We start from the raw sequence: 25,281 nt of genomic DNA, 5'->3' as shown, positions 1-25,281 counted from the left end.
TCACCGGTTTCCAGAATACGCACACAGCTGAAAACCTCTTACGGCAACTGAGGAAGATCATCGCGGAATGGCTTACCCCAATTGGACTCTCCTGTGGATTTGTGGCATCGGACAACGCCAGCAATATTGTGTGTGCATTAAATATGGGCAAATTCCAGCACGTCCCATGTTTTGCACATACCTTGAATTTGGTGGTGCAGAATTATTTAAAAAACGACAGGGGCGTGCAAGAGATGCTGTCGGTGGCCAGAAGAATTGCGGGACACTTTCGGCGTACAGGCACCACGTACAGAAGACTGGAGCACCACCAAAAACTACTGAACCTGCCCTGCCATCATCTGAAGCAAGAAGTGGTAACGAGGTGGAATTCAACCCTCTATATGCTTCAGAGGTTGGAGGAGCAGCAAAAGGCCATTCAAGCCTATACAATTGAGCACGATATAGGAGGTGGAATGCACCTGTCTCAAGCGCAGTGGAGAATGATTTCAACGTTGTGCAAGGTTCTGATGCCCTTTGAACTTGCCACACGTGAAGTCAGTTCAGACACTGCCAGCCTGAGTCAGGTCATTCCCCTCATCAGGCTTTTGCAGAAGAAGCTGGAGACATTGAAGGAGGAGCTAACACGGAGCGATTCCGCTAGGCATGTGGGACTTGTGGATGGAGCCCTTAATTCGCTTAACAAGGATTCACGGGTGGTCAATCTGTTGAAATCAGAGCACTACATTTTGGCCACCATGCTCGATCCTAGATTTAAAGCCTACCTTGGATCTCTCTTTCTGGCAGACACAAGTCTGCTGGGGTTGAAAGACCTGCTGGTGAGAAAATTGTCAAGTCAAGCGGAACGCGACCTGTCAACATCTCCTCCTTCACATTCTCCCGCAACTGGGGGTGCGAGGAAAAGGCTCAGAATTCCGAGCCCACCCGCTGGCGGTGATGCAGGGCAGTCTGGAGCGACTGCTGATGCTGACATCTGGTCCGGACTGAAGGACCTGACAACGATTACGGACATGTCGTCTACTGTCACTGCATATGATTCTCTCAACATTGAAAGAATGGTGGAGGATTATATGAGTGACCGCATCCAAGTAGGCACGTCACACAGTCCGTACTTATACTGGCAGGAAAAAGAGGCAATTTGGAGGCCCTTGCACAAACTGGCTTTATTCTACCTAAGTTGCCCTCCCACAAGTGTGTACTCCGAAAGAGTGTTTAGTGCCGCCGCTCACCTTGTCAGCAATCGGCGTACGAGGTTACATCCAGAAAATGTGGAGAAGATGATGTTCATTAAAATGAATTATAATCAATTCCTCCGCGGAGACATTGACCAGCAGCAATTGCCTCCACAAAGTACACAGGGAGCTGAGATGGTGGATTCCAGTGGGGACGAATTGATAATCTGTGAGGAGGGGGATGTACACGGTGATATATCGGAGGATGATGATGAGGTGGACATCTTGCCTCTGTAGAGCCAGTTTGTGCAAGGAGAGATTAATTGCTTCTTTTTTGGGGGGGGTCCAAACCAACCCGTCATATCAGTCACAGTCGTGTGGCAGACCCTGTCACTGAAATGATGGGTTGGTTAAAGTGTGCATGTCCTGTTTATACAACATAAGGGTGGGTGGGAGGGCCCAAGGACAATTCCATCTTGCACCTCTTTTTTCTTTTATTTTTCTTTGCGTCATGTGCTGTTTGGGGAGGGTTTTTTGGAAGGGCCATCCTGCGTGACACTGCAGTGCCACTCCTAGATGGGCCCGGTGTTTGTGTCGGCCACTAGGGTCGCTTATCTTACTCACACAGTCAGCTACCTCATTGCGCCTCTTTTTTTGTTTGCGTCATGTGCTGTTTGGGGAGGGTTTTTTGGAAGGGCCATCCTGCGTGACACTGCAGTGCCACTCCTAGATGGGCCCGGTGTTTGTGTCGGCCACTAGGGTCGCTTATCTTACTCACACAGTCAGCTACCTCATTGCGCCTCTTTTTTTCTTTGCGTCATGTGCTGTTTGGGGAGGGTTTTTTGGAAGGGCCATCCTGCGTGACACTGCAGTGCCACTCCTAGATGGGCCCGGTGTTTGTGTCGGCCACTAGGGTCGCTTATCTTACTCACACAGTCAGCTACCTCATTGCGCCTCTTTTTTTCTTTGCGTCATGTGCTGTTTGGGGAGGGTTTTTTGGAAGGGACATCCTGCGTGACACTGCAGTGCCACTCCTAGATGGGCACGGTGTTTGTGTCGGCCACTAGGGTCGCTTATCTTACTCACACAGCGACCTCGGTGCAAATTTTAGGACTAAAAATAATATTGTGAGGTGTGAGGTATTAAGAATAGACTGAAAATGAGTGTAAATTATGGTTTTTGAGGTTAATAATACTTTGGGATCAAAATGACCCCCAAATTCTATGATTTAAGCTGTTTTTTAGGGTTTTTTGAAAAAAACACCCGAATCCAAAACACACCCGAATCCGACAAAAAAAATTCGGTGAGGTTTTGCCAAAACGCGGTCGAACCCAAAACACGGCCGCGGAACCGAACCCAAAACCAAAACACAAAACCCGAAAAATTTCCGGCGCTCATCTCTAGTGTAAAGTTGGATTTTGATCCGAGGCACCAACAGGCTAAAAGCCCAGGATACATAGCACCGCCTCCTCTATAACCCCGCCTCCGTGCACAGGAGCTCAGTTTGTAAGTTGGTGCCCTCAGTGCAGGCAGCTAACAGGAAGGGCTGCGCTGAGCAGCCCTAAAAAGAGCTTTTATGAAGATAGAAGAATTCAAGGGCCGCAGCATAGGCACTTAAAAGTGCTATATGTCATTCTGACATATCATGATGCGGCTCCCTCACCTACCCCGGCGACGCTGTATACTCCCGTGCCCTGGTTGCCGGGTACTTACAGTGGAGGGCTCCGGTTCTTCACCTAGGGCACACACACCTGCTGCAGCTCTCCGGGATCACGTGGCCTCATCAAGGGAGGAGGTAAGAGGGTCCCCCAGACGGGACCCGCTGGAAATCGCGATCCGGCGCGGTTTTTAAGAGACGGACCGCGCGCACTGGCGTGGACACTGTGGCCATACAGTGACCCCACTCGACCACCAGGGCAAGGGCACAGGTCGGATTACCTCATAATCCGTTTTACTAAGGCCCGCAGTACCGGTGGTGAAGTCCTGCAAGGGGATAAGGCTCTGACCTGTAGCCCCTCCCCCAGCCCCAGGCGCCATTGATTGCTAATGTTCCCGCCCTGGAGCTGCTTCTCTCTGCCTCCCTCACTCCCGGTCAGCGTTTGAGCACCATTACACACATGCTGAGCTGACTTTGGGACTGCTGGGCAATGTCTCCTCTGTAAAGCTGCCTGCATCATCAGCGCTGTGCATTTACAGGACACTTAAGTATTCTACATGTCTTTAGACAGTGTTCGTTAAGAACAAGTGCATACATTAAGGGTTATTTAGTACAAGTAACCTGTGATATACATCCAGTCTTTACTGTGCATTGTTATATCTATATTTATACAGTACATAGCTTTACTTAAGTAGTGCAGTTACTTAGTATTGCTAGTCCAGTGCAGTTTTATTATTTGAGATAATTTCTGCATTGTACATGTGACTGTGTGTGTGCCAATAGCTGCTGTGTGATTTCCATTCCGTGTATCTCACATATACTGCTATCCCTATATTCTGTACCCTGAGGGGGCTAAGTGCTTCAGGGTTTTCATATAATATAGTGTTTCACAGGATATACTCCTTTGGTATTTTTCGCTATGTTTTACAGTCACCATATACCTCTTAAATTCTCCATGTGTGCTCTGCTTGCAGTCACACTATACAGGGGGATTTTTGTGAGGTACTTTGCTTATATTGTACTATTTCGCCCTACGTTTATGCTTTCATATCATGTCAGCTACACAGGGTGATAATTCTATGGCTAATCCTGCACCCTGCAGTGCTAATGCCATAGATGACTCTGAGGAAAATATTGCAGCTGAGGGTTCAGGTACAGGGGGTGTTATACCCCTTAGTCAGGCCACAGCAACGGGGGCAAATCATGACCCGCCATGGGCTACATTTTCTAATTTACTGACTATGCTTTTAACTAGACTTGCGCCCCCTATGAGACCTCCTGTGCCATTGCAGCCACATATTGTCCCTGCTGTTAATCCGCCGTGGGCAGATACTCTGTCCTCTCAGTTACAGCAATTAAATCAGTCTTTGGCCAAGCAAAATCCTAACCCTCGCCTGCCTAAGACCAAGGGGTCATCAAAACGGGCCATTACTTCCTCACAATCCACTCATGTTTCAGATACTTCATCTGATGAAGATGGTGCAAATACTGACCCCCCAGACACTGATGCAGATGCTTCTGATGGGGAGTCTACTACACAGGTGGATGTTCCTGACCTTTTGGAGGCTATCAAGCTGATTCTTCAAATTGATGATGATGAAGAACCCCCAGCTACCTCTAAGAAACCAGATAAGTTTAAGCGTCAGAAGGTTACTAAATTAGTTTTACCACATTCTTACCATTTAGTTGACATATACGTCAGGAATCCTGAGAATATACAGGAAATAAATTCTCCCTGTCTAAGAAGATGCTAGCTGGCTATCCTCTCGCTGCAGAGTTAAGTAAAAATTGGGAAACACCGCCTCCGGTGGACTCACAAGTCGCGCGTCTGGTGGTGTCATCTGCTCTGCCTGTCACTACTGTCACCTCTTTGAAGGAACCGACAGATAAATGAGTGGAGAGTTGCTTGAAATCTATTTACACTCTTGCTGGAGCTGTGCATAGGCCTACTATTGCGGCCTCTTGGGCCATAGAGGCCTGGGTTCAGGAAGTTGAAGCGGAACTACCATCTAATTTTCCTGATAATGCTAGACAGTGTTTGTCATACATTATTACAGCCTCTCATTTTATACAGGAGGCGGCATCTGGTGCAGGTATCCTGGCGGCCAAAGCGTCTACTACGTCTATTCTGGCTCGCCGGATCCTCTGGTTGCGGTCCTGGTCTGTAGAACTGGACTCAAAAAAGGCCATGAAAGGTGATCCCTTTTAAGGGAAACATTCTTTATGGGGAAGACCTCAATAAGATTACTGCTGACTTAGCATTTGCAAAAACGGCATGTCTACCTAGTACTATTCCTTCAGCTCCGAAGGCTAAGAGTACTTCCTTTCGTTCCTTTTGACCTCCAGGTAAAGCAAAGGGTCAGGCGTACCCGAAACAGGCTCGCACTTTCAAATCCACTAAGCCCAAACCAAAACGCGCCTGGGCTGCCTGTCGGACTGTTTCCAAAACAGACAAGCCTGCTGCATGATGGGGCGGGCCTCCCTCTGGGGGATCCCAGGGTGGGAGGCCGACTTCTACGGTTTGCTCAGGTCTGGTTACAGACCACTTCAGAAGCCTGGGTAAGGGAAGTCGTCGCTCACGAATACGCCATCTCTTTCAAGAAACGTCCCCCTCGCCAGTTTTGCTCAACAAACGTCCCTTTAGACCCATTAAAAGCAAAAACTCTCCATCTGGTGGTACAATCCCTCCTGGACACGGGAGTGATAGTGCCGGTGCCTCTAACTCAGAGAGGCAGGGGGTATTATTCAATGCTCTTCCTAGTTCCGAAGCCGAATGGATCTTCCCGACCCATTCTCAACCTCAAGTCTTTGAACAAATTTGTGAGAGTTTCAAAATTCCATATGGAAACTATTCGCTCTATTGTTCTGGCTTTGGAGCCCAAGGACTATATGGTATCCCTGGACATTCAGGATGCTTACCTGCATATACCTATTGCAGTGTTGCATCAGAAATACCTGCGGTTTGCTATTGGCAACCTACGTTTTCAATTCCAGGCCTTACCTTTTGGTCTGACCATGGCTCCAAGGGTCTTCACCAAGGTCATGACGGTTCTACTCCGCCGTCAGGGTATCAGGATCCTGTTGTTTCTGGACGACTTGTTGATCCTGGCGAAACTCTCCAGAGGTTCTCCTTCGTCATCTGGAACTAACGGTCCAATTCCTGCAAGCCCACGGGAAGAAGTCTTCCCTGGTCCCTGCTCAGAGCATGGTGCACCTGGGAGCGCTATTGGACACCCACAACCAGCGGTTGTTTTTGTCTCAGGAGAAGGTCCTGAAACTTCAGGACAAGATAAGATGCTTCCGCTCTCGCCCATGTGGGTCGATACACTCGGCGATGCAAGTACTAGGCCTCATGGTGTCGCCTTTCGACATGGTGGAGTATGCTCAATTTCATTCATGCCCTCTGCAGAGGATAATACTCTCCAAGTGGGACGGCCTACCTCACCAGATCAGGACTCAAATGATCTCTTTGACTCCGGAGGTCCACTTGTCACTGAGCTGGTGGCTACTGGACCAGCAACTGAGCAGAGGTCGTCCCTTCTGGATCTCCAACTGGGTCCTTCTGTCGACAGATGCCAGTCAACATCTGTTACTGTCTCCGGAGAAAGTCCTGAAGTTTCAGGACAGGATAAGATGCTTCCTCTGTCGCCCCAGAGTGTCGATACACTTGGCGATGCAAGTACTTGACCTGATGGTGTCGGCATTCGACATGGTAGAGTATGCTCAGTTTCAATCCCGCCCTCTGCAGAGGTCAATCCTTTCCAAGTGGGACAGCCTACCTCATCAGATCAGGTCTCACATGATTACTTTGACTCCGGAAGTTCGTCATTCGCTGACCTGGTGGCTAGAAGACCAGCAATTGAGCAGGGGCCGTCCCTTCTGGATCCCCGACTGGTTCCTGCTGACTATGGATGCCAGTCTGCGGGGATGGGGTGCGGTGTTGGAGCAACACTCTCTTCAGGGTCGGTGGACCAGGGAGGAATCTCTCCTCCCGATAAACATTCTGGAATTGCGGGCAGTGTTCAATGCGTTGACACTAGCCCTACCTCTAGTACAGAGCAGGCCTGTTCAAGTACGGTCAGACAACGCCATACGGTGGCGTACATAAATCATCAAGGCGGCACTCAAAGACGCATGGCAATGATGGAAGTATCAAGAATCCTTCATTGGGCGGAATGTCATCTGCCAGACATATCAGCAGTGTTATTTCCGGGAGTCCTCAACTGGGAAGCGAACTTCCTCAGTCGTCAGGACTTACACGCCGGAGAGTGGAGTCTTCATCCGGAAGTCTTTCAACTCCTAGTGGACAAGTGGGGCCTACCAGATATAGACCTGATGGTGTCTCGACACAATCACAAGGTTCCGGTCTTCGGAGCAAGGACAAGGGATCCTCAAGCAGCGTTCGTGGACGCACTGGCAACTCCATGGAACTTTCGGCTGCCGTACTTGTTTTCTCCAGTGTCACTTCTGCCCAGGGTGATAAGGAAGTTCAAGCAAGAATGAGGAATACTACTTCTAAGCGCTCCAGCGTGGGCCAGACGGCATTGGTTCTCAGACCTGCAGGGTCTCTCGATAGATCTTCTACTTCCGCAACGCCCAGACCTCCTCGTTCAGGGCCCTTGTGTCTACCAGGATTTGGCCTGGCTGGCTTTGACGGCGTGGCTCTTGAAGCTTCTGTACCGAGGGCCAAAGGATTTTCTGAGGCGGTCATTCAAACTATGTTGAAGGCCTGTAAACCCGCTTCTGCTCGGATTTATTATAGGGTCTGGAATTCTTACTTTACATGGTGTGCTGCTAAGAATTATGATGCATTCAAGTTCAGTCTTTTGGCTTTCCTGCAACAGGGCCTGGACTTAGGCCTTCGTCTGGCCTCCCTCAAGGTTCATATTTCTGCCTTGTCGATATGGTTTCAGAGAAAAATTGCGACTCTTCCTGATGTTCATACATTCACTCAGGGTGTGTTACGGATTCAACCTCCCTATGTTCCGCCTGTGGCTCCTTGGGATTTGTCGGTTGTTCTGGACGCCTTACAAGAGTCTCCGTTTGAACCTCTTGAGTCTGTGAATCTTAAGTGGCTTACTCTTAAGGTCTTGTTCTTGCTGGCTATTGCCTCCGCTAGACGGGTTTCAGACTTGGGTGCCTTGTCCTGTCAGTCACCCTTCCTGATTTTTCACAGTTACTCGTCCTGGTTATTTGCCTAAGGTGGTGTCATCTTTCCACCTTAACCAGGAAATTGTGGTTCCGGCATTTACCTTTCCAGGTTTATCCTCCAAACAGCGGTCTTTGGATGTGGTACGGGCTCTCCGTATTTATGTGAAAAGAATAGCGTCTCTTAGGAGATCTGATTCCCTCTTTGTCCTTTTTGTTTTTCACAAACGTGGCTGGCCTGCTAATAAGCAGACCTTGGCCAGATGGATTAGAATGGTGATTGCACATGCTTATGTACAGGCTGGTCGTCCAGCTCCTGCTACCATTAAAGCCCAGTCTACTCGGTCGGTAGGACCTTTTTGGGCGGCCCACTGTGGTGCAACCCTTGAACAATTGTGCATGGCGGCTACGTGGTCATCAGGGAATAAGTTTAGAAGGTTCTATGCCTTTGATACTTCCGCCTCCCAGGATGCTTCCTTTGGACGCCGGGTTCTTGTGCCCGCTACAGTGCGTCTCCTCCCATGAGGAACTGCTTTAGGACATCGCCGATGTTTTTCCCTGTGGAACCCTAGTGTACACCGCTGCAGAAAAGGAGATTTATGGTAAGAACATACCTTTGTTAAATCTCTTTCTGCGAGGTACACTGGGTTCCACAGCGCACCCACCCTGACGCACTTAGCTTCTTTGGGTTTGTATGGCATTAGCCGCTGATACCTTCTCCTGTCGTGAGAATGTGGTGTATGTGGCTTCTAACGGTTGTCGTCTCTCTTACCTGCTACTGCATTGGACTGGTTAACAAAACTAAGCTCCTGTGCATGGAGGCGGGGTTATAGAGGAGGCGGCACTATGCATCCTGGGAACAGTCAAAAGCTTTTAGCCTGTTGGTGCCTCAGGTCAAGATCCAACTCTACACCCCGATGTTATCCCTGTGGAACCCAGTGTACCTCGCAGAGATTTAACAAAGGTAAGTTCTTACCATAAATCTCCTTTTCTACAATATATTGTTGAGATTTAATAGATGAGATTGATATTGATGAGATTTAATAGAATATTTATATATTTACTAATAAAATGGATCCAGCATTAGCCAGGTCACTTCAGCTCTCTGCCTTGTACTGCCCTCTCCTACTCCACACTATACTGATCCTCCTGTCCCCTCCTGGTGATCTGTACTGTCTCCGTCACTGTGGTTGGAGGCGTTGGCAAGGTGTGTGGAAGGGGAGAGATTACGCCCCACATCCCTGTGCATAACATACATACACATATACATGCATATACATTTTGTACTGTTGCCAGGGAAAACACATTGTCATTTATGCCATGTGACAGGTTAAACACTACATTTTTAAAGATAGCTCACTTTAAATCTTGTATATTTGATCAGGGGACATGCTTGCTGTCACTACCAAATAGCGATCATAACATGCTCATTCCCAGCGCCCCACACAATTCCCAAAGCCTTGTATCCTTCTATCTACTTAGCCTTTAACCAGGCAATTTCCTATAATTGCAACATGAGAATGAACTCATCGTGGATTAATTTGCTTTTTATCTGTTTTATGTTATTACTGTATAAGTATGTTTTTCTAATGCTGAGAATGGGAACAAGCTAAAGGGTGAATGTGCAATAATAGAAAAAGCAAAGCCAATTACACAGATACTTAGTTTGATCCTGCCATGCATACTGTGTGCACTGGTTTATGACCAGCCCTGACTAAAAAAAAAAAAAAAAATTATTATCACCACTGCGCACAATTGTGTTTCGATAACAAGCGCCTGTGTTGGTTTCGTTTTTAGTGTTTTTGTTATGCATAAATTTATGCCAGCTACATTTTTTTTTTATAACAGTGCAGATAGATTTTTGACGCCAGTCACTACATGAGAATGGACAACCTTATTTCTAAGTTAGTAGTGAAAAACCAAACCTTCACGGCTACTTGGTATACCTGGTTGGTCTATAAAGAATCAGAACATTACAAATCCCTCCATCGAGGGGCAGTGTGATCCCTGCTAGTTAACTTGGATGTAAACAAGCAATTATTCTGGTCTCAGGATTGGTGGGGAGGAGGGTTCTCCTTCTTTCTTCTTCTCTTTTCTAATTTTTCCATTTCTTCTTTCTCTTCTCTTTTGTACTCTTTTAGTCTTTGTAGGGTTTACCTTTTTATTAGGGTATGTGCGTATTCTTGACCATAATTATTTATTATGTTTGTGTTATACTTGTGATGTTGCATACTTCTTTCAGACTCCGGGTTATATGTTTCTGATCTTTCAGTACCCAAGATAAATTGCTACTCTCTGCAAAACATGTCTTTACTAATTTCCATGACACAAAGTCTGTACTTTTATGAAAAACCCTTTAATAAAATCTATTTGCAAAAAAAAAAAAAAAAAAAAAGGATTTTGATGGCAGATACAGTAAGAACCACTTGGCCCATCTAGTTAGCCCATACAGTACATACACTTACACACTAGCAAGTTGATTTTTGTGTTATTTTAAGGCACTTTAAACAATTTGAGATCCTTCCCACCACATTCGCGCAATTCTGACCTGCAACCTTAAAAATGTGCTCCCACACAATAAGACTTTTTTTTTCTTCTGTCCTCCAATTCTTCAAGTGTTCACTGAAAACCCACCTCTTCCGGCTAGCTTATCAAATTCCAGAACCCCCCGCGTAATCTCCATAAGAAATTGTACCCAGCGGGGCTGCCATCAGAAATTTTGGTGCCCAGGACTGCCAGGACCCTACAACCCTCACCTTCCACTCCCACTGCAGCCAATACAACTTCCCATTCTGGGTGCCAGTTGCCGGTCCCAGGATTTGGCCGGAAGACATGAGGCATGACTGTGGCGGGACGGAACCACAGCAGCAGCACAGGGAAGGAATCCGGAGCAGACCGCTATAAAGAGGCGCCGGCTGTATTTCAAACTGCTGCAGCTCGTGATTGACTTGCGGCCGGCTCCACTGTCCCAGCCTGCAGTGAGCTACAGTCCACACTGCTGCCATGCAGGATCCCTTGCAGTACCAGCAGTCCTGCCCCTGATAATAGCCCTGCTACCAAGTAACTTGCAATCTACACAGGTCACACAAAACTTGCATACAGTGCATCCGGAAAGTATTCACAGTGCTTCACTTTTTCCACATTGTGTTATGTTACAGCCTTATTCCAAAATGGAATAAATTTAATTTTTTCCCTCAGAATTTTACACACAATACCCTATAATGACAACGTGAAAAAAAGTTTTTTTGAGTTTTTTGCAAATGTATTAAAAATAAAAAACAAAGAAATCACATGTACATAAATATTCACAGCCTTTGCTCAGTACTTTGTTGATGCACCTTTGGCAGCAATTACAGCCTCAAGTCTTTTTGAATATTATGCCACAAGCTTGGCACACCTATTTTTGGGCAGTTTCGCCCATTCCTCTTTGCAGCACCTCTCAAGCTCCATCAGGTTGTATGGGAAGCGTCGGTGCACAGCCATTTTTAGATCTCTCCAGAAATGTTCATTATGATTCAAGTCTGGGCTCTGGCTGGGCCACTCAAGGACATTCACAGAGTTGTCCTGAAGCCACTCCTTTGATATCTTGGCTATGTGTTTAGGGCCGTTGTCCTGCTGAAAGATGAACCGTCGCCACAGTCTGAGGTCAAGAGCGCTTTGGAGCAGGTTTTCATCCAGGATGTCTCTGTACATTGCTGCATTCCTCTTTCCCTCTATCCTGACTAGTTTCCCAGTTCCTCTCGCTGAAAAACACCCCCACAGCATGATGCTGCCACCACCATGCTTCACTGTAGGGATGGTATTGGCCTGGTGATGAGCGGTTCCTGGTTTCTTCCAAGCATGACGCCTGGCATTCTCGCCAAAGAGTTCAATCTTTGTCTCATCAGACCTGAGAATTTTGTTTCTCATGGACTGGGAGTCCTTCAGGTGCATTTTGGCAAACTCCAGGCGGGCTGCTATGTGCTTTTTACTAAAGAGTGGCTTCCGTACGCCCACTCTACCATACAGGCCTGATTGGTGGATTGCTACAGAGATAGTTGTCCTTCTGGAAGGTTCTCCTCTCTCCCCAGAGGAATGCTGTAGCTGTGACAGAGTGACTATCGGGTTCTTGGTCACCTCCCTGACTAATGCCCTTCTCCCTCGATCACTCAGTTTAGATGGCCGGCTCTAGGAAGTGTCCTGGTGGTTCTGAACTTCTTCCATTTACGGATGATGGAGGCCACTGATTTCATTGGGACCTTCAAAGCAGCAGATATTTTTCTGTACCCTTCCCCAGATTTGTACCTCGAGACAATCCTGTCTTGGAGGTCTACAGACAATTCCTTTGACTTCATGCTTGGTTTGTGCTTAGACTGCACTGTCAAGAGTGGGACCTTATATAGACAGGTGTGGCGTTTCCAAATCCTGTCCAATCTACTGAATTTACAACAGGTGGACTCCAGTTAAGCTGTAGGAGCGTCTTAAAGATGATTAGTGGAAACGGTGCACCTGAGCTCAGTTTTGAGCTTCATGGCAAAGGCTGTGAATACTTACTGTATGTACATCTGATTTCATAGTATTTTATTTTTAATAAATTTGCAAAAATCACAAAAACCTTTTTCACGTTGTCATTATGGGGTATTGGGTGTAGAATTTTGAGGGAAAAATTGATTTATTCCATTTTGGAATAAGGCTGTAACATAATAAAATGTGGAAAAAGTGAAGCGATGTGAATACTTTCAGGATACACTGTATGTTATTTTTATACACTAATTTAACTCTCTAATCCCAGACCCAAATTGCTGTGTGACTGAATCAAATTGCCCACCAGAGCCTTTTACCCTGCAAACTGCCTGGAACAATATGCAATATGAATCTCCTGTATTACTGTTCTCCTATAGACTGCAGACAGGGCCTGTATAGCTGTTGCTACCTGATCTTGTTTTATTCTGCTTTTGTTCTCAATTGTTAAGTGCAATGGAATATGCTGGCACTATAAATACATGCAATAAATTGATTTAATACTCAACCGCACATCTTTCTTATTGACAAGTTGGCATCAACTGTATAATTACATTACCAAGCATATCGCCTCTCCTTAGAAAGGCAAGGATAAGGTATCTCTCATCATATAAGTTCTAATGAAAAAGGCCGTATGGTTTAGGGTATTACTTCTGAAAATATTACACCAGCGTACCCCATTCCCCTATCTCCCTTCCCTTTATACTTTGTTTCCCCCACATTTTTTTGTTGTGTTTCCCTTTTAATTTTAAAATGTTAGTAAAAATATTCACAGAGTTATTCCTGGGTCTGCTGTAACCACCAGTACCTATTGGTAACCCACAAAGGCTTAAGGGCTTATCCATCTGCGACTAATTGCCACTGTTCTCGATCTGCCAACGGCTGGCTCGAAGGATCAGAGAATTTCATTATGTTGGATTTGCCTGACTCGCCGATTCCAACCAATAAATGGTCAGGATTGATCATTGATCTTGGTGAATCAGGTCACCGATCATCAGATTGGATTGGCAGAACAGGAAACTGGGTCCATAGATGTATGACCCACATAAGCCTGATTCTACTTAGTTGTAATATGCAAGCAGTTCCTCATATATTCAGCTGGTACATGTGGAAATCCTAATAATACCTAATGCATTAAAATTATGAAGTCCTATCATTCAAACCTCCATCACAAAGGAAAATTACCTATAACATAGAAATAAATGTTGTACATTCTAGAAAACATTTTGGTTAAGGCATGAAGAATACATTCCTACAGCTTAAGAAAAGTTTAGTTGCCCTTTAAAGAAAAGGTAAAAACAGTACAGTTGGCTCAAGTACAAATAATACTTGGGTTTTGTTACTCAACATTTTCCGTGTATTGACCAGCTGCTGAGGTTGAAACTATAATTCTCTCCAGTGATTCTAATAACTGCACACTACACAGTAAGCGCTGTTTCTGGTGTGAGAACAGCATCAAATTGATGTATATTGACCTAACCTACCATTTATCCATAATTACTTCCAGTCTGTGGGGATACGGTTGTCACAAAGCACATTGGTACCACTTGTAAGAAACGTATTTCATAGTTGTCTTAGTGAACAGCCAGGATCAGGCTGGTCACTGGAATCCATCATCGAGCATTACTGGGGGTATGCTATTAGCCTCGAAAATGCGGCGGTTTATCGCAGGTCAACTTTTCGCACCTATTGCACAAAAGTTGCTACGAAAACGGATTATCGGGGTATGCATGCTCCCATTTTTTGCAACTATCTTATTCCAAAATCGCAAAAACGAGATTTGCACAATAATTCTAGCCAGCAAAACTAGAGATAATTAAAGAAAAAAATTGAGAAATCTGCCTGTACCCCCAAAAAGCCAAACTAATATAGGCAAACATTATAGAAGTCTGGTAGTGGCCATAATAAACTATTTTGTGTACTTAAAATGGTGGTTATATTAATTTTTTTTTAAATGGGAAAAAAATATAGCAAGCTATTTTTTCTCCGCAAAATAAGTACTATCGTTAAATTAGGGGTACATAAAAATATATATATTTGTTATTTATAGGCAATTTTAAAACAATTTTTAAAAAAAGACTAGTCCCACTTGCAAGCCTAAAAACACATATACCTGTGCCATGCCGTGTAGCCCAATATCCATCACTCGACACATGTCATTATTGGCCAATTAAAATTAATTCAAAACCTTTAGGTGCCTACTTAATCATTCAGGAGGGTGTCCCGGGGGTTCTAAACTAAATCCTCTTATTTTTACCTTAAAATAGGGATTTTGCACTACTTATCACCTGCTCACAGGTGGTGAAAGCCTATGGAGACTTTTTGCAGATAACTTTTTGCAGCTAATTGGATAACGAGTTTTCGCAATTGCGATAAAAAGCCCTGTTTTTACTGCAAAACCACATTTCCGTGGCTTACGGCATATTCTGGTTATTAATGGCAGCCACTATAGCACAGAAAACAACGCATAGACATCTATATATTTTATTTAACAATCAAAGTAGAAGCAAGTGTAGTACACATCACTGTTGCCCTTATAGCTAATAATTCTGCATTGTAAACAATTGTGCGCCTACTGCTGGGGTACATACTTGCCGTTATTTACTATGTACAGCCAATATTGTTCACAGACATATCATGTCACCTGTGCAGCACAGTAGATGGCGATATATCTTACAGCTATTATATATCCGGACAACTGGCTATATAGGTGACCCACTGATCAAAGGCACCACTTACCAAAGTCACTCCTGGTGTGGCAGCACACAGTCCATCCATGCGCCGTGAAAAGGGGGCATGGCTGCGCAGGAGGGGGCATGGCTACGCGTCCTGACCACTCTTTTCGTCACTCCGGGTTTTCGGGATATGCTGCTGGTAAGTGCTCTGGCTGTAGTGCAGGCTCCTACACAGTGACAGAAGCCAGGTGCTGCGCGTAATGTTACAGTGCAGCAACCAGCTCCTATCACTGAACAGGAGCCGGCATTTTAGTGTCACCCCCCGGTGAGTGACACCCGGGTTCGGGATGCACCCACCTAATGACACCACTGCCGCTGACCAACCCATATGCTGGCCGCAGGAACGTGGGATTGGTAAGTGTGCATGCACAAAATTGTTTGTGCATAAACCTTACTAATCATTGGGTACGGCGACCAGACACCTGATCCTTACCCAGCTTTAGTGTCCGATATTGTCGTAAGATTCAAACAGTTTTTGTTTCATTCCATCATAGCATATTGTGTCATTTACTTTCAAACCAATTCCTGATTCTCTTTTATAGTCATTATAGCTCACTAACAAAATCGCAGGTGTTGTTTTATTGATTTTGCTTACACAGGAGAATCACTGCATGGTAACCAAATGTAATACAATTCCGTTTCCATAGCTTTGTTGTAGAGTAACACACTAACATACTGTATGTTTGCTGTCGGCATAGTTATGTTGTACTAGCGTATCATGGGATTAAAATTATTGTATGTGTGTTTTCTTAAAACATATGATTTTTTGGAGACTGTGCGGTTAATAAACTCTTGTTGTGTACGACCCCTTGTCACAAACTCTTTTATATTAGCTGTCCTAATTTAACACCGATTTATTTTTTCACAGACTCCAATCACAGTTAATGGGAATTCAGGCAGCCCAGCCAGTCCTATGAGCTACTATCAGAGGTCCTTTTCTCCAACATACCCCTCCCCACCGTCGCTCAACTCCAGCATCATGACCATGCAACACAACAGAGCTTTGGGTATGTCTAAATCGTTTTATTCATCCATTCATTTGTTACCAGTGTGATAGTGAAGATGTGTGTTTCATTCGTTATAAGTTTTCTCTCTCCTTTTTTAAATTGATATAATCTGTTTTTAAGTCCTTTCGCGGTACTAGGTTTGGTACATGGAATAAGGGTTTACTGTTTTAAAAGTGCCTATAAATGACACAATAGGGATAGGGGTGATCCTTGTGCACAAATTCAGCTGACGACTCAAGTTTTCAGTCAGGGTTTAATTTTCTTGTCCTGCAAGGTTTAAAACTGGGACTAGTTTACAAAGGTGTTCAAAAGACTTCTACAAGTTAGGATTTACAAGTTACAAGTTAATAAAGATATGGGCTGGTAGGAAGAAACCTAGGTGGGGTCCTTATCTGGTTTAGGCAAAACAATAATCCTGGTTTAGTAAAATTCATGAGGGGCAGGGTTACCAGAGATAATAGAATTATACAATACAACTAGCGGAGGTATAATTGTGGTTTCAACATTTTATAGTAAGAGGCAGTGTGGCCATCCGGGCGACTTCCCAGAGGGCAAAGCAGTAATAATTGGTGGGGGCCATTAAGAGCTCTCTGTCTAAATCATTCAACTTAGGTAGGCCTGCCTTCTCTATAAAATCTAGTCCCAAAACTGGTTGGTCAGTAGGGGCCGAGTATAACGTGTCATAATACTGTAGAAAGGCTTCCTCAATCATTACGGGTGTTGTAAGGGATTGTGAAGAAGGGGTTCTAATAACCGATATGTGTTTAGGTGTCGACAATGTTTTAATTAAATGAGCCATCAGGCTACCAGGCCTATTCCCCCATCAGAAATATTTGTTACATTGAAAATGGAGGCTGACCTGAGCCATCTTGGTACACAGAATATCATAAAGCGTTTTAGCCTCCTTATAAGCTTTTATATTAGCATCAGAAGCATTTAATTTCCAAGATATATAAGTCTCCATCACCAGAGTGCTAGCCGAGAGAAACCTTTATTGCATCATTTTTTTCTTGAACGTGACAAATGCAAGGATATGATCCCTTAATACAGGTTTGTACGCAGCCACAATAGATTTGTCATGACTATGAGATTTATTATATATCATGTAATGGTGAAAGTGTGTAGATAAAAACTGTCGAAATTCCTCAGAGGAGGAGTAACCATCTGGAAATCTCCAATTAAAGCTGGAAGGGCTAGGTGATATTAACCGTAAAGTAAACCATGTGGGCGCGTGATCAGATAACAATATCTCTTCTATCTTAGCTGATTCCACTCTATGTAGCATTGAATCAGGTAATAGCCAGTGATCAATCCTAGAAAAGGTGTTATGTGGGTGGGAAAAGAAAGAGTACTCTCTCGCATCAGGATGCAAGAAATGCCACACATCAGAAAGTTGGAACACCTCCATTAAAATAAACAGGGACTCATGGGCATTTTGTCTAACTGTTTTTTGTCCTATCAGTCTACAGCTGTAATCAAAGACCCTTCTTACCAATCTAGCAGGGTAGTGTACAAATGAGAATAGTAAGAGGCACTCAACTTATTAGGAGCATATGTACAGTCTAAAGTAAAGAGTTCCTGGTCTATTTTTACTTTAAGAAATAAAAATCTAACTTCAGGCTCAGTCTGTTTATAAGGGAGATATTTGAGGAAGACAATGGCTACACCTCGTTTCTTAGATGTATATGAGGCATGTCTATAAACACCTACCCATTTATCATGTAAGGTATTCACATCCTCAACTTTCCAGTGTGTCTCCTGTACAAATATTACATGAGATTTAAATTTATGAATGTGACTTAATATTTTCCTCTGTTTAATTCGGTGTATTCAGCCCTTCCACATTCCAAGATAGGAATTTAAGGGACGTAGTGGAATGCGTAGTTTGGCGGTTAGTAGGTCATCAACCGACACCCGTTTTCGGAATGTTATACAAATGAACAAAACATAATAGTGCTCCCCAACAGTCCTAGCGGGCAACCAGGGAGCAATAGATGGCAAAGTGACCGCACCTAACAAAAAGGTATCTAAAGGCAATACCAATAATTTTTGCTCTGTAAATATGGTTAAATAAAAATATACAGAAACTGACAATTTTAAGAAGCCAGAAGGACTGTACCATCCAAACATAATAGATCACTTGCGCCATGGAGGGCCAAGTAATGGTATATCAAACAATAAGGCGATTGCAGTGCCAAGTAATCCACGTGGACCCTGCCTCCCAACAAACCATATAAAAGGAATAGAAAAGCACAACCAGAATATATGCATGTACATAAATTCAAAACCTCTGAATCTAAACATCGTTACATTTAGTGAGATGCTATCGAAAGCTATACTTGGGCACAATGTCAGTCATTAGGGTCCTCAGATGCGGCAGATGAAGCAGCCAGTAAAGAATCAACAAAGTTCTTCGCTGGTTCTGGAGATTCAAAGAATTACGGTTTTCCACCATGGAATACTCGTAACTTGGCTGGGTAGAGTAGAGAAAACAGCACTCTGTTAGAGAACAATTCTTTGAAAATAGGCGTGAATTCCCGTCTACGGGTAGAGACTTGAAAGGAGAAGTCCTGGAATAGCAGCAACTGGTGTCCATCGCGTGACAGATCAGTACCGCGTCTGTAGGCATCCATTATCTTGACTTTATCCATATAATTCAGTAGACGAAAGATCACAGGGCGAGGTCGTTTCTGTGCAGTTTGGTGGTCAGGGCCAACTCGGTGAGTCCGTTCAACCAGGATTGGCAGAGAGGTTGACAAAATGCCCAAAGCTTCTGGTAACCAGGTGGATACCAAGTGATGTAGCTCTCGCGGTTTAATCGATTCTGGAAGGCCTATGAGCCTCAAGTTGTTTTTCCTGTTTCTATTTTCTAAGTCCTCAACCTTATGTAGGACTGTAAGCGAAGAGTCCTGTTGTATAAGTGATTCTGCATCATTCAGTTCGTCTTCTAACGTGGAGATCCTGTCTTCCACCTCTGTGAGACGTTTACCATGCTTTTTCAATTGAAGCACTGCTGAGTTAATCGCGTCTGTTAGAGGCACCAGTTTACTATCCAATAACGGGGGATAGTATGTCAGAGAATTCTTTCGCTGTCTGAGTAGCTGACGAGTGAGACTTTGCAACATGACGAATCCCTCAGAAAAGTCCCCTGATTGTGGGGAGGGGGGCGAAGAAGACACAGGGGAGTGAGGCAACGTCTCTTTCCCTTTTAACGTTTGAGTACCCCTCTGAGGTCTGGGGGTATTAGCTCCGTAGCGTTCCATAGTATGAGACAGTAACACTAATGCAAATTCTGGCAAGGGGCAGTGGAATAAAAGGACAAAGCAGCCTCTTCCAAAATGCAGAAGGTATTCAAGCAGCTAAGCAGACTCAGCACACATTTCGGCAATAACCTCCAGAAATGTGAATAGACAGTCAAAGGCAATGCAGGCACAGAAAACACTAATAACTAATAGGAGACCACACACAAAGATTATGGGTGCAGAAAATAGGAGTTTAATACCTACCGGTAAATCCTTTTCTCTTAGTCCGTAGAGGATGCTGGGGACACCATAAGAACCATGGGGTATAGACGGGATCCGCAGGAGACATGGGCACTTTAAGACTTTGAAAGGGTGTGAACTGGCCCCTCCCTCTATGCCCCTCCTCCAGACTCCAGTTATAGGAACTGTGCCCAGGGAGACGGACATTTAGAGGAAAAGGATTTATTGTTAAACTAAGGTGAGATACATACCAGCTCACACCTCAAACACGCCGTACAACATGGCATTTAACAGAAGTCCAGTCAACGGCATGAACGATGTCAGTAACAGGCTGACTATAACATAACACAACCTGTGTGTAAACATAACTAATAACTGCAGATAGAGTCCGCACTGGGACGGTCGCCCAGCATCCTCTACGGACTAAGAGAAAAGGATTTACCGGTAGGTATTAAAATCCTATTTTCTCATATGTCCTAGAGGATGCTGGGGACACAATAAGAACCATGGGGTTTATACCAAAGCTCCAGAACGGGCGGGAGAGTGCGGATGACTCTGCAGCACCGATTGACCAAACATGAGGTCCTCATCAGCCATGGTATCAAACTAGTAAAATTTCATAAAAGTGTTTGAACCCGACCAAGTAGCTGCTCGGCAGAGTTGCAATGCCGAGACCCCCCCGGGCAGCCGCCCAGGATGAGCCCATCTTCCTGGTAGAGTGGGCCTTCACTGATTTCGGTAACGGCAATCCATCCGTAGACTGAGCATGCTGAATTGTATTACAGATCCAGCGCGCAATAGTCTGCTTGGAAGCAGGAGTCCCAATCTTGTTGGCCGCATACAGGACAAACAGAGCTTCCGTTTTCTTAAGTTGAGCCGTTCTGGTGACATAAATCTTTAAAGCCCTGAAAACATCAAGAGATTTTGACTCAGCAAAGGTGTCAGTAGCCACCGGTACCACAATAGGTTGGTTCATGTGGAACGATGAAACCACCTTTGGCAGAAAATGTTGACGAGTCCTCAACTCTGCTCTATCTTCATGGAAGATTAAATAAGGACTCTCGTGAGACAAAGCCACTAACTCAGACACCCGCCTCGCGGATGCTAAGGCCAATAGCATGACCACTTTCCAAGTGAGAAATTTCAACTCTACCTTCTGTAAAGGTTCAAACCAATGTGATTGAAGGAAATGTAACACCACGTTAAGATCCCATGGTGCCACTGGGGGCACAAATGGAGGTTGGATGTGCAAAACACCTTTCACGAAAGTCTGAACTTCTGGAAGTGAGGCCACTTGTTTTTGAAAGAAAACTGACAAGGCCGAAATTTGTACTTTAATCGAGCCTAACTTTAGGCCCGCATCCACACCTGCTTGCAGAAAGTGGAGAAAACGCCCTAGCTGAAATTCTTCAGTAGGAGCCTTCTTTGATTCACACCAAGACACATATTTTTGCCAAATACGGTGATAATGTTTTGTCGTTACTCCTTTTCTAGCCTGAAGAAGAGTGGGAATGACTTCACCGGGAATACCCTTTCGGGCTAGGTTCCAGCGTTCAACCGCCAAGCCGTCAAACGTAGCCGCGGTAAGTTGTGATAAACGCACGGCCCCTGCTGTAACAGATCCTCTTGTAGAGAAAGAGGCCAGGGATCTCTTTTGAGTAATTCCTGAAGATCTGGATACCAAGCCCTCCTTGGCCAGTCCGGTGCTTGAGGGTCCCTCGACCTGGAACAATATCTCTGAAGTTTCTTGTTGAGGCTAAACGCCATCATGTCTATTTGAGGAATTCCCCAAGGCTTGTTACTTCTGTGAAGACCTCTTGATGAAGACCCCACTCCCCTGGATGGAGATCGTGTCTACTGAGGAAGTCTGCTTCCCAGTTGTCCACTCCTGGAATGAAGATTGCTGCCAGAGCGCTTGTATGTCTTTCCGCCCAGCGGAGCACTTTTGTGGCCTCTGTCATTGCCGCTCTGCTCTTTGTTCCGCCCTGGCGGTTTATGTGCGCTACTGCTATTATATTGTCCGACTGGCTTGGAGAAGGCCGTTGTAAATGGCCCTTAACTCTAGAACGTTTATGTGTAGACAAACTTCCTGGCTTGACCATTTTCCCTGGAAAGTTTCCCCCTGTGTGACTGCTCCCCAGCCTCGGAGACTCGCATCCGTGGTTACTAGGATCCAGTCCTGGATCCCGAACCTGTATCCCTCTAGGAGGTGAGAGCTGTTCAGCCAGCACAGGAGTGAGATTCTGGTCTTGGAGGACAGGATTATTTTCCGGTGCATGTGCAGATGGGATCCTGACCACTTGTCCAATAGGTCCCACTGAAACACTCTGGCATGGAATCTGCCAAATTGAATGGCCTCGTAGGCCGCCACCATCTTCCCCAGCAATCGAGTGCATTGATGGATTGATACTCTCGGTGGTCTCAGAATTTGTTTGACCAAACTCTGAATTTCCAGAGCCTTCTCTTCTGGAAGAAAAACTCTGTAATTCTGTGTCCAGAATCATTCCCAAAAACGACAGCCGTTTCGTCGGATTCAACTGCGACTTTGGCAAGTTTAGGAGCCAACCATGTTGTTGCAGAACTGTCAGGGAGAGCGCAGTGTCCTGCACCAGCTTGTCTTTGGATCTCGCCTTTATCAGGAGATCGTCCAAGTAAGGGATAATTGTGACTCCATGCTTGCGAAGAAGAACCATAATTTCCGCCATTACCTTGGTGAAAATCCTCGGAGCTGTGGACAGCCCAAACGGCAACGTCTGAAATTGTTAATGACAATCCTGAATAGCAAATCTCAGGTAAGCCTGATGCGGAGGATATATGGGGACGTGTAAGTAGGCATCCTTTATGTCGACCGACACCATGAAATCCCCTTCCTCCAGACTGGAGATCACTGCTCGGAGAGATTCCATCTTGAATTTGAATTTTCTTAGGTAAAGATTGAGGGATTTTAGGTTCAGAATTGGTCTGACCAAGCCGTCCGGCTTCGGGACCACAAACGGGTTCGAATAAAAGCCTTCTCCCTGTTGTGACGGGGGAACCCTGATAATGACTTGATTTAGACACAACTTTTGTATTGCATCGCATACTACCTCCCTGTTCGGAAGAAAAGCTGGTAAGGCCGGTTTGAAAAATCGTCGAGGGGGAACGTCTTGAAATTCCAGTTTGTACCCCTCGGACACTATTTGTAAAACCCATGGGTCCAGGGCCGAATGAGCCCAGAATTGACTGAAGAGCTTGAGACGTGCCCCCACCGGTGCGGACTCCCGCAGAGGAGCCCCAGCGTCATGCGGTGGATTTGGCAGAAGCCGGGGAGGACTTCTGCTCCTGGGAACCTGCTACGGCCGGAGATCTTTTACCTTTTCCTCTTCCTCTATTAGCAAAGAATGAGTAACCTCGGCCTTTTTTGTATTTATTTGGCCGAAAGGACTGCATCTGTAAGTGGTGAGCTTTCTTTTGTTGTGGAGGAACATAAGGCAAAAATGACGACTTTACCGCGGTAGCCGTAGATACCAAATCAGCGAGACCGTCACCAAACAAGACACCACCTTTATATGGTCCGCATCAGCATTCCATTGATGAATCCACAATGCCCTCCTAGCTGAGACCGCCATGGCATTGGCTTTTGACCCCAAAAGGCCAATATCTCTCGCCGCTTCCTTTAGGTAGGCCGCAGCGTCTCTTATATAACCCAGTGTCAAAAGGACGCTATCCCTATCCAGGGTATCTATATCAGATGACAAGTTATCTGCCCACTTTTCAATAGCACTACTCACCCACGCAGATGCAATGGTTGGTCTGAGTAGTGTACCTGTGGTGACGTAAATGGATTTTAACGTATTTTCCTGTCTACGATCCGCAGGATCCTTAAGGGCTGCCATGTCCGGCGACGGTAAAGCCACTTTTTTAGACAAACGTGATAGAGCCTTGTCCACAATGGGGGGTGACTCCCACTTTTCTCTATCCCCAGAGGGGAACGGATACGCCAACTGAATTCTTTTGGGAATCAGAAACTTTTTGTCAGGATTTTCCCACATTTTTTAAAAAAGGGTATTCAGTTCATGAGAGGGAGCAAACGTTACCTCAAGTTTCTTTCCCTTATACTGTACATACAGACCCTAGTACCAGGAACAGTAGGGTCCTCAGTGATATGTAACACGTCTTTTATTGCCACAATCATGTACTGAATGTTCTTTGCCAATTTTGGGTCTAATCTGGTATCACTACAGTCGACACTGGAGTCAGTGTCCGTGTCGGTATCTGTGTCTGCCAACTGAGCAAACAAATGTTTGTGACCCCGAGGGGGTCTGGACCTGTGATAACAAATCCTCCACAGACTTCTTCCATACCTGGTTCTGAGACTCAGATTTATCTAATTTCTTGTTAATAAGAGCCACATTAGCATTCAACACATTTATCCAATCAGGAGTCGGCGGTGCCGACAGGGTCACTCCCACAGCTGTTTCTGTCCCTAACACAGTCTCCTCCTGGGAAGAGCACTCAGTCTCAGACGTGCCAACACACATGTACCGGCACCCACAGACACACTGGGCAAATAGGGGACAGACCCACAGTAAAGCCTGTCAGAGAAACACAGAGGGAGTTTGCCAGCTCACAACCCAGCGCTTATCCCGGTTCTGAAACTTCAATATAATGCCTCAGACCTGCAGCGCGTTTATAATAATGTATTTTTGCACCAAATTAACTGTGCCCCCCCCCCCTTTTTGCACCCTGTTACTTGTACAGCAGTGGTGAGGAAGGACCAGCTTCTCTGCAGCTCTGGGAAGAGAAAATGGCGCTGATGAGAGCTGTGAGGGCTAAGCCCCGCCCCCTTAGTGACGCGCTTCAGCCCCGCTATTTAAAAAATAATAATAATAATACTGGCGGGGGTAAGGATTTAGTGCCTAGGCACTCATATCACACTTTGCCAGTCTCATATGAGGCGTTTTATGCTGCCCAGGGCGCCCCCCACGCCCTGCAGCCTGTAGTGCCTCAGAAGCAGTCACTGCAGTCTTCTATCTTCTTCTACTCACCTGTCTTCTGGCTCTGCAAGGGGAGTGACGGCGGGCTCTGGGAATGAACTCCTAGGCGTACCTGTTGTTCCAAACCCTCAGGAGCTAATGGTGTCCTGTAGCCAAGAAGCAGAGCCTTTAAACTCACTGGAAGTAGGTCTGACTTCTCTCCCCTAAGTCCCACGATGCAGGGAGACTGTTGCCAGCAGCCCCCCTGAAAATAAAAAACCTAACATAAAGTCTTTTCAGAGAAACTCAATAGAGCTCCTCAAAGTGCATCCAGTCTGCCTAGGCACAATTCTAAAACTGGAGTCTGGAGGAGGGGCATAGAGGGAGGAGCCAGTTCACACCCTTTCAAAGTCTTAAAGTGCCCATGTCTCCTGCGGATCCCGTCTATACCCCATGGTTCTTATGGTGTCCCCAGCATCCTCTAGGACGTATGAGAAAGTGTTGTGCTATATCAGTAGCAATCCAGTTCTAGAAAAAGTCCAGAATCACAGCCAAAATGTTAGTGTTGGGAGGCCTGGTGCTGGCTGGAGAGACCCTGGCACACAAGATGGTGCTGGAGACCAAGCAG

The 25,281-nt window shown here is 45.5% G+C and overlaps 1 protein-coding gene across 25 annotated transcripts in view; it reads left to right on the top strand.

Annotated features, from left to right (window-relative positions):
* SORBS2 (sorbin and SH3 domain containing 2) overlaps positions 1–25,281 on the top strand; it is a 532,357-nt gene that overhangs the window by 319,088 nt on the left and 187,988 nt on the right. For 23 of the 25 annotated variants that reach the window (XM_063920776.1, XM_063920770.1, XM_063920780.1 and 20 more), the window contains one exon: positions 16,078–16,216. The exons of the other annotated variants lie outside the window; for them this stretch is intronic. In XM_063920776.1, the coding sequence (XP_063776846.1) occupies positions 16,078–16,216 (139 nt within the window). The remainder of the gene's footprint in view (positions 1–16,077; positions 16,217–25,281) is intronic. 25 annotated transcript variants of the gene reach the window in all.

Source organism: Pseudophryne corroboree, chromosome 1, assembly GCF_028390025.1.
Source record: "Pseudophryne corroboree isolate aPseCor3 chromosome 1, aPseCor3.hap2, whole genome shotgun sequence".
Lineage (NCBI taxonomy): Eukaryota > Metazoa > Chordata > Amphibia > Anura > Myobatrachidae > Pseudophryne > Pseudophryne corroboree.
The sequence above is the reverse complement of the archived record's forward strand: the minus strand, read 5'-3'. Positions and strand labels throughout refer to the sequence as shown.